This window comes from Patagioenas fasciata, unplaced genomic scaffold (genome assembly GCF_037038585.1).
Source record: "Patagioenas fasciata isolate bPatFas1 unplaced genomic scaffold, bPatFas1.hap1 Unplaced_17, whole genome shotgun sequence".
Classification (NCBI taxonomy): Eukaryota; Metazoa; Chordata; class Aves; order Columbiformes; family Columbidae; genus Patagioenas; species Patagioenas fasciata.
Genome location: NW_027288588.1, coordinates 697,646 through 712,629, shown reverse-complemented (window position 1 = coordinate 712,629; position 14,984 = coordinate 697,646). Strand labels below are relative to the sequence as shown.

The window sequence follows — 14,984 nt, the reverse complement described above, 5'->3', positions numbered from 1 at the left end:
GACACGCGTCTCTCGAGTTAGAGGAGCCCTGACGGAAGAAAGAACCTGGAAAGTATCTCAAGAACCGGGCAAACTGAAATTGAAGTTGACACGGGATTGGTGATGTAACTACTATTAGTGTTATTGATGTGAATGCCCAGTATAAACGAAAATGAGAATGGCTTAATAGCTAAATGTGTTGAACCGAGTTGTATATGTAATTCTCATTTTATATCTGATGTTTAGGTTGTAAATGGACTGTGGTATAAGCATATCCACAAAGGGAACTTACCAACAGGATTGTGTAAGAAATGTCTAAGAACAGAAGATAAGGAAACCGGGGCTCGGTTGAGGATTCCAGTTGCCGCTGGAAGAATAGAAAAAGAATAGCGGAGAATGGTGGGAGGTATTTACTGAAGGGGTGAATGGGAATTTAGAGCCCACCAGTGATGAGGAGAACAGAGTGCAGACAGAGAAACCACATTCCGTGTTGCTCCTGTTGTTCCTGGGAAGTGAAGGCCAAGAGTTGGGAAACGATAAAAAGTCGCCACGCTAACGGTAAAAACAGGAAAGGCGGGGACACGGCCCTCGCTGCCGAGAAGATGACGAACTCGGCTGCGGCTGCAGCCTGGTCGGCCAGAGAGGCAGAGGGTGCAGAACCCTGGACCTGATCCCCTTGCTGGCAGTGGTGACTTATTGTTCCCAGCTTAGCCTGGCCAATCCCTGTACCAAGTGCTACGAGCGTGTGAGAATAGGAAGACTAACCCAGTATGATCTACATTATCACGCTCCTATTAATTCTGGATGTTATGGTAGAACAAAATTGGAGAAGTGTGAAATCCAAGGGCAGGAATGATGGGTAGCAACTAACCTAGAGAAAGGCGGACTCGCTGTAGGCTCTGCCTCCTGCCCTAGGGGAGAACAGAGGATCTGTTTTACACAAGGTGGTGAGTGGGGCTATTCAGATGGAGGGGGAGTGCAAGATCAGTAGAAGGAGGAGTTAGTTAAGAGTGCCACTCAGGAATTAAAAGGAAAGCAAGAGCAACAGAAATTGGTACAGAACAGCAGTGATTGGTATGAGGAAATAAGGCAAAAAGACAAAGGATTACAATTACCGACAGCAGGGAAAAACCTGTTTATAGATCTTATGGAAAAGACAGCCCGAGAATTAAATGTCACCTCGTGCTGGATATGTGGGGGGTCTCAAATGACTGAATACGTTGGACGAACCCCTTGTCAGTTAGCGTTGAGGGCAAATTCGTCAAGTACCTCTATTCCTCCCACTTGGTGGCCAGGTCCACCTAATGGATATTGGTCTCGAAACTGTAGCCTGGTGGAAGAAAATAGGGTTCGTGATAGTATGTGCATTTCTGCGTTTACTGTTTGTGCCGTGCATGATCCCGTGCTTTATTCAGTTACTACATTCAGCAGCCCAAGGCATGCAAATCTCAGCCATGCCTATCGATCCTGAAATGGCAGCAAAAGGAACGGGGTATAAATTAATGATTTTAGGCAGGTGCTGGCTAACTTTGAAGTCAAAGCCCGAATCAATGGGATAAAAAGCAAAAAGGGGAACTGTGAGAAATGCAGCTGTGGTTCGTGCTGAGAAGATGTTTAATGTTTACAGATATAACCAAATGGGGCACGGGCTCTGAACCTGGAAAAGGAAAAGGTGGTGAAGTTCTATGTAAAAAGTTAGGAAACTTGTTTATGAAGTTATATTGATAGAGGGAAATAACATTTTAAAGGGTTAACCAACTACATAGTAAGAGCCTACTAATGAACTAACACTTTAAGCCACAGAATGAATATCTAGTTCAGAACTGTATGTAAGCAATTGTGCTAGGAATCTTTAAAGGGCCAGGAGTAAAATCCCAGCGCGCGGTGCGTGTGCGTGAAGCAGCTCCGGGAGCGCTCGCCCCGGGCTCTGCCGCAGCACACGTTGTGTTCCACGCACAGTCTGATGCCCACGCTCCCGGCTCGGTCCGTCTGTCCCGCTCCCGGCGCCTTGTCCGGCTGAGCAAGGGCTCGGACTGCGGGCGGGCTGAGGGCGGGGCAAGGGGGCGCGCGCGGAGCGGCGGCGAGCTGCGATTGGCCGGCTGCGGGCGGCGCGTGCCGCCGCGAGGCCGCGTCCGGTCGCCGTGGTGCCGGCGGAGCCGTCGCCGCCGTTGGCGTGGGGGCGAGCGGTCGGTGCGAGAGAGAGCGGGAGTGCGGGGCTGGCGGAGCCGGCAGCAGCCCTGCCTGCGGACGCGGACACAGCGCCATGTGCGGGATCGGCTGCGGGCCCTGCTGCGGACGGGTATGAGCGAGCCGGGCCCCGCCGCCCGCCCTCCCCGGGGCCGCGGGGCACACGGGGCCGGGGGTGGGGGGGCAGCTCCGAGTGGCGAGAGGAGGGAGTTGGTGGCTGCACAAGTGACGGGACGGGAGGAAACGGCCTCCAGTTGGGCGGGGGAGGCTCAGGTTGGCTATTGGGAACATTTCCTCCCAGAAGCGGGAGGGAGTGCGGTCTGGGTGAGCGGGCAGTGAGGTGACTGCGAACTGGCTGAGGGGAAGAAGGCAGAGAGTCGTGGTCAATGGGGTGGCGTCCAGTTGGAGGCCTGGATCTCATGCAGTGCCTCAGGGGTCAGTGCTGGGGCCTGTATTATTCAATATATTCATCAAGGATTTGGATGAGGGACTAGAGTGTCCTGTCGGCAAGCTTGCTGGTGACACCAAGCTGGGAGGAGTGGCTGATACACCAGAGGCTGTGCTGCCATCCAGAGACCTGGACAGGCTGGAGAGCTGGGCAGGGAAACATTTAATGAAATATAACAAGGGAAGGTGTAGAGTCTTGCATCTGGGCAGGAACAACCCCAGGTTCCAGTGTAAGTTGGGGAATGACCTGTTAGAGAGCAGTGTAGGGGAAAGGGACCTGGGGGTCCTGGGGACATTTATTCATCTTTCAGATGAATAAATGTAATATGAACAAGACCTCACCTTTTACGGAAAGCACTTCTGATGTCTAAACAAGAGATGTGTTAATGATGCAGCAATAACAATTTCCATTTTGTCCGTTATATAGAAGGTATTTGTTTTGTACTCAGAAGCAGTGATTTTATTTCTGAGCACGAAATTCGACCACCCCACCTCCCCCCACTGCCCCCCTCTCCCCCCAGAAAACCCCAAACCCTACACAGGTAAATTGTCCCTTTAGTGCTAAAAAATGTAATAGTTCTTTTTGCAGTTTCACTTCATAAAAGGGATTTGTGTAATGCTTTCTCATTTCTTAAAAGGCATGGCTAAAAAAAAGAGATTAAATTTGAAATATAGTGTGATATATCACACTGAGGAAGGAAAACCATGAGCCAGCACTGGGCCCTTGTGGCCAGGAAGCCAATGGTACCCGGGGTGGGTTAGAAGGGGGTGGTCAGTGGGTCAGAGAGGTTCTCCTGCCCCTCTGCTCTGCCCTGGGGAGACCACCCCTGGAATGTTGTGTCCAGTTGTGGCCCCTCAGCTCCAGAAGGACAGGGAACTGCTGGAGAGAGTCCAGCGCAGCCACCAAGATGCTGAAGGGAGTGGAGCATCTCCCGTGTGAGGAAAGGCTGAGGGAGCTGGGGCTCTGGAGCTGGACAAGAGGAGACTGAGGGGGGACTCATTCATGTTTACAGATATCTAAAGGGTGAGTGTCAGGAGGATGGAGCCGGGCTCTTCTCAGTGACAACCAGTGACAGGACAAGGGGTGACGGGTACAAACTGAGATACAAAAGGTTCCTCTTAAATTTGACAAGAAACTTCTTCATGGTGAGGGTGTCAGAGCCTGGCCCAGGCTGCCCATGGGGGTTGTGGAGTCTCCTTCTCTGCAGACATTCAAACCCGCCTGGACCCCTTCCTGTGGAACCTCAGCTGGGTGTTCCTGCTCCTGGATGAGCTTTCCAGGTCCCTTCCAACCCCTGACATTCTGGGATTCTGGGATTCTGTGAAAGGATTATTAGACATTGGAACAGGCTGCCCATGGCGGCGGTGGGGTCACCATCCCTGGAGGGGTTTAAAAGGGACATAGATGAGGTCCTGAGGGACATGGGGCAGTGCCAGGGGTGCGTTGACAGTTGCACTCGATGGTCTCTTCCAACCAAAATGTTTCTATGATCCTATCTATTTTTTGCATTGTAATAGTGTCTGAATTTCAGGGTTCATGTGATCTTGTCCCGGTACTTTTGCAAGGACGTTAAAAGTAAATGTGTTGCTATCTGCAATTCAAAACTGTTTTTCCGTTGTTTTCTAACAGGCTCGGAACTTCCCCTTTCGGAACCTGTCTCTTTGGAGATGCTGGAGAAGACCAAGGAGGAGGACACCCAGGCAGAAGAGAGACGAGGAAGATGTGGAGTCTCTGCACAGCCTTGAGGAGACTCTGACCAAGCCAACCAAGGAAGAAGTGGAGAGCCCAGAGTGTACTGAGGAGCCTCCAGAGCGCGTTGAGGAGACTCCAGAGCGCATTGAGCAGACTCTAAGCGAGACAAGAGAGGAAGATGTGGAGACTACAAGCAAGGTATCAGACAAAGACGCAGAGACTCCAGAGCACATTGAGAACGGTCTAAGCAAGGCAACAGAGGAAGACACAGAGACTGCAGAGTGCACAGAGGAGACTCCAAGCGAGCCAACTGAAGAAGACGTGGAGACTCCACAGAGCCTGGAAGAAAATGTGAGGAACCAACCTGGGGAAGACGTGGAGGTTCCACAGAGCGTTCAAGAGGCAAGTCACTGGTGCACAGACAGTTCTGTATGACTTAGGGATATTTTAGAGTTAAAAGAGGTAAAAAAAAACCAGAAAAGCAACCCCCAAAAAAACCCCAAACCCCAGCACCCCAAACCAGGATTTGGTTGCACTGCACTCAAATCCTTTCTAATTGAGTTGTTGCTGTGCTTAAGGCTATGGTAGTCAGTAAAGCCCTGAAACTTTAATTATTCAAGTGGTATGTATGAAGAAAAAGCATTATGTGGTTGCAGGGGGACCAGTATATGTATTTCTGAAGTTAATTGTTACATCTGTTTTCAATTCTCTAGTGCTTTGCTCCTCAACATGTATCAGCATGTTAATACAGCGGCTGTTAGTGGTGGGGTTCAGGAGATCTGGACTCTCTGGTTTAATTCTTACCTCTTTCATTGACTTGTGCAGTAAGTTGTGCACTCAGCTCCTCTCTGCTTTCAGTTAAAAGCCCAAAAAGGCCCAGGTAACTGAAGGCAGCTAAAAAGTGGCAACTGAAGTGAGCGTTGTTGAGGTGTTGTGAGATCCTGGTGCTGGCATGCTGGTGTCTGCAGCCTGCGCTTGTGCAGGGACCATGTTCCTTTCTCTCTGACTTGTTTCTCTTGGCCCTTTTCCTGGCAGAGCACAACTGAGGATGGAGCTGAAGACGCACAAGAAGGAGCTGTTGACTGCGACAGCCTGAGAAGAGCGCAGATCCAGCAGACTGACAGCGAAGGAGCAAGATGGCTCGGGGTAAGTAAAGCTGGCATGGTGGCCAAGCCCCCAGCTGATCAAAGTGTCCTCACTTCATTGCAATCGGTGCAGCTGTGGCAGTTTGAGCCAGAGGGTCAGGAGGTGGGTAGAACTTTCATGTTATGTTGCGATGTTTCTACATTTTCTTCAGGATCCAAGGCAATAATATAAGAACTTGCTTTGGTGTAGTGTCCAGGTTGGTAGTATAGAGACTTTGAGTGGCAGATTTCCCATCTCTGCCTCCTGTTTTTACCGGGAGAAATAGCAGAAAGTATTTTTGACCTCCTGTACATTTTCCAGCTGATGGGAAGAGTTCTTAGTGATGCTGCATTTGTAGAGTGATTTGGAGGCTTTTCAGCTGAAAAGCGTTGGCTGGTAGTGGATGTGTCTGAGAGAAATGCAGCTCTAACTGAAAATTTCATAGAACCCGTGTTGAAAGGAATACAACTGGTTTTGTTCATTTTGAGTGAGTTGGGCTTTATTACCAATTCCTTTAAGTACTGAGAAGCTTGAAACCTTGCTTAGTATTTTCTTGTAGAGGTTGGAGTAAGTGAAGGAACTTAGATCTTTCATGCTGCAAGAAGTCTGACAAACCTTTCTTAAACTTCTGGATGCTAAGAAAGCATCCGGGGTTTTTGAATGGTTGGCCCTGTTATGAGAGAATGGTCAGTTTCAAAGGCAACCAGGAGATTACAGCTTAAGCACTGGAAACACTTGCCTGTTTCAATAAGAAATGTCTTGATTGTCCTCCAGTATTTGATACAGCATTTGGTGTTTGGAGAGCCCAAACCGACAAAATTGTTTAGTAACTAGAGATGGACTATTCCTGTGAAAACGTGGAATGGAATCTGTGTTTCGTTGTGCAAGCTCTGTCGGGGCTCTGGCTTCTGTCTGAGTTTTGTGCTTTGTCTTTGTTTCCACTTTGTAGGCTGAAGGGGACCAGTTCCCTGCAGGACACACTGTCAGCCCGGACGAGACGTGCAACAGCAGGGCCCTGAAAGCTGGAACTTTGGAAAAGCTGGTGGAGACGCTTCCGACGGCCTTTGCCGATAATGACTTCACATACATCAGCATCTTCCTCTCCACGTACAGGGCCTTTGCCGATAATGAGTTCACATACATCAGCATCTTCCTCTCCACGTACAGGGCCTTTGCTTCCACCAGCACAGTCCTGGAACTGCTCCTGGACAGGTGAGAGCCGGGACAGAATGGAAACTGAGCCGTCATTTATTATACACGACAGGGGGACGTTGACAGAAAAGAATCCTGCAAAATTCAGGATTTCAGCGTAAACACACCATGTGTAAATGCACGTTGCCCACATCCCAAATCTCATTAAAGCTTAAGCGCCAGGTGGGGAAAGCGTGCGTGGTCTGACCGCTAAGGAACCAAACTGGGACCGACACAAGAAAACCAATACAGCTTGTCCCTTAAAAAAAGACCAGTGCACGGGGGATATGTGCAAACCCTTCATCTCTGCCGCAGCTTCCCCAGCCACGGTGGAATTGTCCAGCATGAAGCCCTTGTCTTCATGCCAATTGTATATGAATATGCCAATATCTATATGTTTATGCCAATTGTATATGGATTACGCTGTTTGGGTTGCTCAGTAGAGGTTCCTCTAAACAGCCATCTCATTTTTTCAGATACGGAAACCTGGAGATCTCGGGCTCTGAAGAACATGGAACCCAGAATTCCCCCGGATCCAGCACAGTGCTCAGGACGTAAGTTTGGTTTTGCAGCGCCCAGCGAGCCCCAGTCAGGGTTCGGTGCTGGAGCGGGACGTGGGCAGCAGAGCTGTTGTTTCATTTGACAATTCACAGCCCTGTTTGCTTCAAGGAGCTTGTGTAAAGGCCAAGTATCAGCTGTCTCATAACACATCCAATAATACAACGCAGAGAAAATATGAATGACTGCGCTGGTTTCTCAAGGTGTAATTGAAGAAGCAGCCTTTAGTTTCCTATGAAGTATTATCTTAATAATATTTCTTGCCTAAAAAGAACAAATTAAATTCTGTGCTCACAGAAGTGTCCATACTGCCCTCACGTGGGGGATGAATGTCTCAGTGTTCCTGTTGTTATATTAGGTACAGATCCATGCGATTGCATCAATACCTGCTGCATACAACCCATGTGTTCTCTCTGAATTTGCTCACAGTGCGATGGCATCGATTTTACAAGCCTGGCTCGACCAATGTGCCGACGATTTCCGAGAGCCGCCCGAGTACGTGTGTCTGCAGAAGGTGCTGAGTTATCTGAAGAAGAACATGCCCGGCTCTGACCCGGAGAAGAGGGCGCAGAACCTCCTGGAGCAGTTCCAGAAAGAAGAATGGGAGAATGATGGTAAAGTACCTTTCTCTGCTGTCTGTGTGTTCTCCCAGCGTCAAGCCTGACACATCCCCTTATCCAGGGCACAAAGCTTCCTGTGCCGTGAGCCGAAAAGTCGTAAGAGCTCACGTGGTATGTGAATGAGTACTGGAATCAACTTCCAGCCTTAGTAGGCAGACTGAGTTCTACTACATGCATTTTTCTCACGTTACCTGCGTGTTTTTCAGACCCCGTTGGCTCTGGAGCGCATAACGGTAGGACTGGTGTGCAGAAAAGGCCCATGTTTAGACTTAGTGCTGCGGCAGCCAAGGCTGCTGATCAATTCTGTACAGCCCTGCAGCCCTGAATCCAGCTCTGGTTTAGTGCCGAGTCCAGCCCAGGGCGTCCGGGGGCCTGTCCTGAAGCTGCTGGAGCCACGATTGGTTTCGTATATTTTGCATTACTTTCTCTCCTCATCAGTAGTACTAGCAAAGCACGTTTTAACTTTCCAACTGGTCTCTCTCCCTTCTCCTCCTCTTCCCTTGAAACGTGGACGTAAGAGCATTCTCAGCGTAATATTTTGGGGGTATAATTGCAGTCTTGTCTCTTTGCAGTTCAGCTGTTTTTCAGAGTATAGAATGCATAGATGCTGACAAGCAGATTATCAAAGTTCTGCAGTGTTAATAAGGAGTTGTTGTGGGGGGGTTGGTGGGTTTGTTCTTTCCAAAGAATGGTTAGTGAATGGGCTAAGGCACTTCTCAGCTAAGAGACCCTGAACAGCTCAGTTCTCCCTATTTCTTTTTCTTCTACCTTCTCTTTGCCCATTTAATCTTCTGGACCTTCTCTATCTCCCTAAAATATGCAGCACGGTGAGGCCGTTACCCCAGGCAGGTCCCTTTGCATGTTCTGTTCTTCTATGTAGTGATTTTCCAAATACCTGCTTTGATTACTTGTTTTCTGTATAAATTCACTGACTCGTGTTTTCCCCGCTGGCCAGACGCGTTCCACAGCCTTTCTCCCTGCACCCCGGACGAGGAAGAGGAACTGGAGATCAGCGGCCCAGAAGAATTCTCGCTGTCCCAAGAAGACCTGGTGGCAGAACAGCTGACATACATGGACGCGGTATGTAGATCATAGGTATTACTTGAAATGCTCGGGGAAAGAGTTCTGGGCTTCTCATTGTTTGTTTGTTTGTTTTTTAACTTATATCGGTGTAAGTCTGTTGTTCCAGAACCGCTCTGTTGCTGGGACACAGAGCGCAGCTCTGCTTGGTTATCCACACTTGCTTCATTGATTGGGCTTTTCCTTCAGTTCTTCTGAAGGTGTTTGTCTTTTTGTTATACAGTGTGGATGTAGACTGTGTGGCCTCTTTTGCAAAGTTTAGCATTTGACCCCTCAGAAATAGCGTATTTTGACTGTATCTTAGGCTACCTCACCTGAAGATGTAGAAGTACTCTGTAACTGTAGAGCTCTGATTTGGCTTATTTGTATCGATCTCTTTCAAAAGTATCATGATATAGAAATCTTTCCCCCTGGTAATGTAAGTGATAGAAAGGTGTCTTTTATTTTTCCAGGACAGTTTAGCTGACAGTTCTTTTAGGGTGTCAGGCCTAAAGAGTTATACCAAAGTGTATATTTTAAACTGGAGAGAAAACCAATATTTCCCTTTTAATACCATACTGGATTCAGCTGCAGTTTGTACTGTAACCGTGCATTTCTTGCTGTGGGCAGTAGCGCTCCAGGCTGAGTTGGACACCTCTGTTTCCCTCTAGACACTCTTCCAGAACGTTGTGCCCCACCACTGCCTGGGCTGCATCTGGTCCCGAAGGGACAAGAAAGAGAACAAACAGCTGGCACAGAGCATCAGAGCCACCATCTCGCAGTTCAACGCCGTCACCAACTGCGTGCTCAGCACCATCCTGGAGAGCAAAGAATTAAAGACACAGCCAAGAGCGAAGATCTTGGAGAAGTGGATCCGTATCGGACGTGTAAAGCGTTTATTCGCGACTGTTTAACGTTCCTTGTGCGGGTGCCGTGGAGCTGGGAGGGGACAGGGGGGTTGTAGCGGGGAGTGATATTTTTGATGCTCAGTATTTGTAGAGCTGCCCGCTTAGCAGGGAGAATGTGCAGCAAGCAGGACACGGGGCAGACAGAAGAGCACTGACTATTGGTGATGCTGACGTTTAACGCTCCTGTGTTTCTAACCGCTCCTTTCACAGCAATGTAGGATCCTGAACAACTTTTCGTCTCTGAAGGCCATCGTTTCCGCCTTGCAGTCCACCTCGGTTTATCGCCTGAAGAAGACCTGGGCCTGCGTTCCAAAGTAAGGCTGTGCAGTGTGTCACTGGGTGTGTTTTGGTGCTTTTATCTTTTCTGTGCCCAACTGTTAACGATTCTTGAGAAAAAAATTGTCCCCTGATCTGATTCAGAGTGCTTACAAACAACTTAAATCATTGAATCTTTTCCTGTACAGGGACACAATGCTGATGTTCGAAGAGCTTTGCGAAATCTTCTCCGACTGTGACAACTTTGCGACGAGCAGGGAGCTGCTGCTGAAGGTGGGAATGAGCTTGAGTTGCCAGGTTGTGATCTCACCCAAAGCCGAGCTCAGCCCTGTTCCTGACCAATGAGCTCCCATATGCGGTGCTTTGGGGAAGACGGGTCTGTAAATCCCGGCTTTTCTGCTGGGGCGAGAGGTGCCGCACAGCGAGATTTGACGCAGAGGAGTTACGAATGAGCACTTTGGCTTATATACCGCTCTGCGCAGACATGAACCGCTGGCTGAGATACCAAGGATGATGTCGTGAAAGCATCATTTACAAGAGCGCTGTTTGGTGAAGCAGACTAGTTGTGTTTTGTTTGCTTCCACAGGAGTATTCTAATTAGTATAATTATGACTTCTCAGTCAATTAATCCACCATTGCTCTGACCGTTTGCAGGGAGTCACACAAGGCACGGTACCTTACCTGGGTACCTTCCTCACTGACCTCGTCATGCTGGACACAGCCCTTCAGGACTATCTCGAGGTAATTTGGGGCAATTTTTGGAATCCTAAATCTCCTCCCTCCCTTGCAGACACTGTGTCTGCTCCTGCATCTTCCACTGGGTGCTAGTGCAGTTCTTAAAAAGAGAGGAATGTATTTAACAAATAGACTCAGGTACACGAGTGCTGTGGCTTATCCTAGAGCTGGAAACGGGTCTTTGTAGAGGCCTTTGGTCAGGGCAGCTCTGGCCTGTCCCTTGGTGTCGCTACTTCATCCTGTTCATCCTGTTTGTGATCAACTCCAGCCGAGCCTGTGCTCTTCTCCTCCGATCCCTTCTCTGTCCTTCCAACAGGGCGGCCTGATCAATTTTGAGAAGCGGCGAAGGGTAAGTGGAACGGTGACTGTTCTGTGATCGTTAGTGCCTGACGCTCTCTGCTAGAGCGTTCTCTTGGCGAGGCCTGTTGTCTTTGCTGGGCGTATCCAACAGCCGCTCACGTTACTCAGAGGGTGAGGAAGGAACAGTCCCCGGCACGCTGTGAACCTCTGCCGGGCTGTGCGGGGCGGCGCGGGAAGAGAAATTCCTTTTAGATGCGGGCAGCAGGGGAAGAGGAGCCGCAGGGCACTCGCTGCCGCGGGAGTTACGTCTGGGGCACGTTCCCCCCGTTTGGTGTTCACGGGAACACGTTACACGAGCGTGTTCTGTGTGCTGGGAGCGCATCAGACCTGCTGGCGTGAGACCTTTGCTGGCCGCAAGATGCAGTCTGTGACCATCTTCCTTGTGCTGCAGTAAATAGTTGTGGGTCAAAGGTGCAGAGAGCGAAGCGGGTACCTGGGACCGAGAAATCAAGGCTGAGCGTTGCCTTCCAGCCTGAGCCTTGTTGGTCAGAGATCAGTAGGAGCGAAGGTGCCGGGGTTTCCTCTGTCCGAGGGCAGTTTGTCCTGGATCTGTTGCTGCGTGTGTTTAGTGTATTAACGAGACTGGCTTGATTTTTCTAATTAGAATTCCTATTTTATTATTTGTTTTCTTAGGAGTTTGAAGTAATCGCACAAATGAAGCTGTTGCAGTCCTCATGTAACAGCTATTGCGTGAGAGGAGATGAGAAATTCGTGCAGTGGTTTAGGAGGCAGCGGCATTGAAGTGATGAGGAGAGGTAGGGTCTCAGCCCAGCTGGCGAAGCAGCTTTTCTTCCCCCGCAGGCAGGTTCAGGTTCTCTCAGCCTTGAGCTCTGCGCTGCCAGGAGCTGCTCCCGGAGAGTGGAAATACACACGCACAGAGCTGCGCTCCTCCTCGTGGGGATGAACCCTCTGGGACGTGGGAGTGACCCAGGGCTTCTCAGATATGGCCACTTTGAGATATTTAACTAACGGTATTGCCTGTTCTGCAGTTTCCGTCTGTCACGTGAAATCGAAGGAGCAGCTCCTGACCAGAGCACCGCAGCGGGCAGAGCTCAGAAGAGCGTGGTGAAGAGATTCAGCCTGTGAGTACAACGGGGAGGGGGTTTGGTGTGTGAATATGAACTGGAATAAATCAAACACCAGCTGACAAACCTGGCTGGGGATCCAGAGCACTGCAGTGCTGCGAGGAGACACCGCCAGCTAGAAATACGTATTGCTGTTGTCTCTTTCTATTGGTGTAAGTAGCCAGGAGGGTTATCGACTAAAGACTGCAGAAATAACTCTAAGGTGTCAAACAAAGGAACGATTTTAGTGCTGGATTATAAATTCAATTCAAATTTGCAGCAGCAAAACAGAGCAAATAAGGATAGAGTCTAATTTGCTATACACACACAAACAATAGGCCACTCGAGATAGGAAAACACAACAGCAGGTCAGATTGTTGAAGCAAGTGACAGCTGTGCTCAGCCCAGCTCTGTTGTGCTTTCTTTTCTCCCCTAGGCCGTTCCTGGGCTTGGGGGTGAGCGCCCTCAGCACCCCCGTCAACGCGCAGCCCAAACCTGCTCCAGGTGGGAGCTCTGGGGACAGCACCGTCACCGTCGTCCCTCCCACCGACACTGCTGAGGAGCCTCAGCACAAGGTAGGGCCCGGGCCCTGTGTTCAGCACAAACAGCCTGTGCGAGGCTGCTGACGCTGCCGGCGGCCCCAGGCGCTTGCCCAAGCCTGTGGATCTTGACTGGAGCGTTGCTGGCAGTGGAATGGAGGGACCTGAGCTCTGGGAAAGGCGATTTTGGGGGGAGGGCTCATGTACATCAGCCCAGCCTAATTCTGGGGCAGGCAGAGCAGCTGAGCAAGTGAGAAGCAGGTGAGGTCAGAGCTCACCAGCCCTGTGGTTTGACCTGCCAGGAACTGCCCAGACCAAGCCTGGGCTGGGCTGGGTTCCGTTCCCAGGGAGCTTTGTCCTGCAGACTCTGCTCTCTTGACCTAAGCTGCCTTAACTGGGTTGCCGAAGCCCTTGTTAAGGCTGTTGTGCTGAAGAGTGTCATCTTTAGCTTTTGGATCTTTGAAATTCAATGGTAATGAATGTGTTTGATCTCGTCTCCCCCCTTGCTGCCATCTGATGACAAGTGCTCCAAGAAGTGCCCCGGCCCCGTGACTCCCGTTCCATCAAAAGAAGTGCCGCCAGTCCTGCCAGTCTACAACCAGCAGAGCGGAGAGAGCTGCGTCATCCGCACCAGCGTAGAAGAGGACAGAAGCGGCAACATCTACAGGAGCATCCTGGTGAGCGGTGGGAACAGCAAAGCGCTGTTACTGTGGGTGGTGTTTTCACCCCAGGTGACTTGAATGGTGCTTTTAGTTTCGGAAACACCTATTCCCCGATCAGACCTCCTTGACAGGGAACGTGACCGATGTTACAAATCAAAACATGCGGAGCAGGGGATGAATGAGAGGTTTGCAAAGAGCATCTCTCAAGGTTTCTGGCCTTGAAATTGAAGCTTGTATTTGATCAACAATGCCAAGGGAAGCACTCTGAGCAAGTGCCGGCTTTGCTGCCCCTGCTCTTCTGCCAGCGCCGGCTGTTGTGTGTCCAGCTCAGCACTGGGGTGTGTGAGCTGTGACACAAGGTGCCCCTTCCCCAGCAAACCCAGCTCCAAGGCCCAGAATCTTTGCAGGACATCGCAGAAAGTGTTTAGCAGGGGAGACTGTGGATTAATGGATGTCTGCAAACAGCAGCTGGGGCAGCTCTTGCTGCGGATTCGATGGCTGCTGAGAACAAGGTCTCACCTCTCCGAGCGGTTGCTCAGGAGAGCAGAGGCTGTGATTTCCTGCTGCATTTCTAGAGCAGTGTCTGTTGTCTTGAACTAACTCCACCCCCAGGTGTCGCAAAGAGCGTGTTTTAGCGTCTGGCAGAATCTGCGACTTGGTTACCAAGCGACTCCTTGCAACTCCCTCTTTGCAGCTGAGTAACCAAGAGAAGGCTCCTGCTGTCACCCAGCGAGCCATGGAGAAGCACAACCTGCAGTCTGGCTCGGCCGAGGATTACGAGCTGGTCCAGATCATCTCCGAGGACAAAGGTGGGGAAGCAGAACTCTGCTGCTGCTGCTGCTGCTTGAAGAGCTCTGCTGCATTTTGCCGGCAAGAGTAACATGCGGAGCGACGTCAGAAACGCCATCGCCACGTTGTCCCAGCTGCCGGTGAGAATAAACCCCCAACGCTGAGTGGGGCGCCCATGAACGCTCGCTCTGCTCCCTCTCTTGCGGAGCTGGCGATCCCACCCAAGGCGAACGTGTTCTACGCCATGAGCACCCAGGGCAACTTCGACTGCATCCTGAGAAGAAAAGCTGCAGCACAGGAGGAGCCCGCACTTCATGGGTTGTAATGGCTGAGCTCTGGATAGGATTTACTGTTTATATCATAAGTATGTAAACTTTTTTCCCCCCAGTTTTAGTCTGGAGTTCATATATTTTAATATGTGACCTGTATATAATGTTTGAGCTTTGTATCATATTGAATATTTCTATAACGAGTATATTAACTTTTTTCCAGTTTTTGTCTGCAGTTAATGTATTTTAATACTCGATGTGTTTATCATATTTAATCTTTCCATACTTCTACGGAAACCTTCAATATTATAGAATCTTTTTTCTACTGATGTCTGCTTGGAGTTCCTATATTTAAATAGCTTAGCTTTATAGAATATTTTAGCTTGTATAATATTGAGTATTCATAGAATAAGTACGTAAACTTTTTCCACTAATTTCTCCTTGGAGTTAATATATTTAAATGTTTTAGCTGTATCTCGTATTTGAGCTTTATTTAATATTTTTTATTTAACATACTGATATT

At 49.6% G+C, this 14,984-nt stretch overlaps 1 protein-coding gene across 1 annotated transcript; it reads left to right on the top strand.

The window, feature by feature from the left end:
• The first annotated feature begins 6,436 nt into the window (after positions 1–6,436).
• LOC139826781 (ral guanine nucleotide dissociation stimulator-like 1) lies at positions 6,437–12,212 on the top strand. The gene is made up of 9 exons (XM_071803171.1): positions 6,437–6,643; positions 7,099–7,176; positions 7,610–7,794; positions 8,756–8,880; positions 9,531–9,746; positions 9,978–10,081; positions 10,232–10,784; positions 11,095–11,893; positions 12,128–12,212. Exons 3-7 carry the CDS (start codon positions 7,614–7,616, stop codon positions 10,386–10,388), a joined length of 783 nt encoding a protein of 260 aa, XP_071659272.1. The 5' UTR covers positions 6,437–6,643; positions 7,099–7,176; positions 7,610–7,613; the 3' UTR covers positions 10,389–10,784; positions 11,095–11,893; positions 12,128–12,212.
• The last annotated feature ends 2,772 nt before the right edge of the window (positions 12,213–14,984 follow it).

Excerpts from the sequence above, each read along its gene's own strand:
- LOC139826781 (XM_071803171.1), top strand. The coding sequence starts at position 7,614 with ATGGCATCGATTTTACAAGCCTGGCTCGACCAATGTGCCGACGATTTC. Across the intron at positions 7,795-8,755 it reads AGAAGAATGGGAGAATGATG|ACGCGTTCCACAGCCTTTCT; the intron begins GTAAAGTACCTT and ends CCCGCTGGCCAG. Across the intron at positions 8,881-9,530 it reads AGCTGACATACATGGACGCG|ACACTCTTCCAGAACGTTGT; the intron begins GTATGTAGATCA and ends GTTTCCCTCTAG.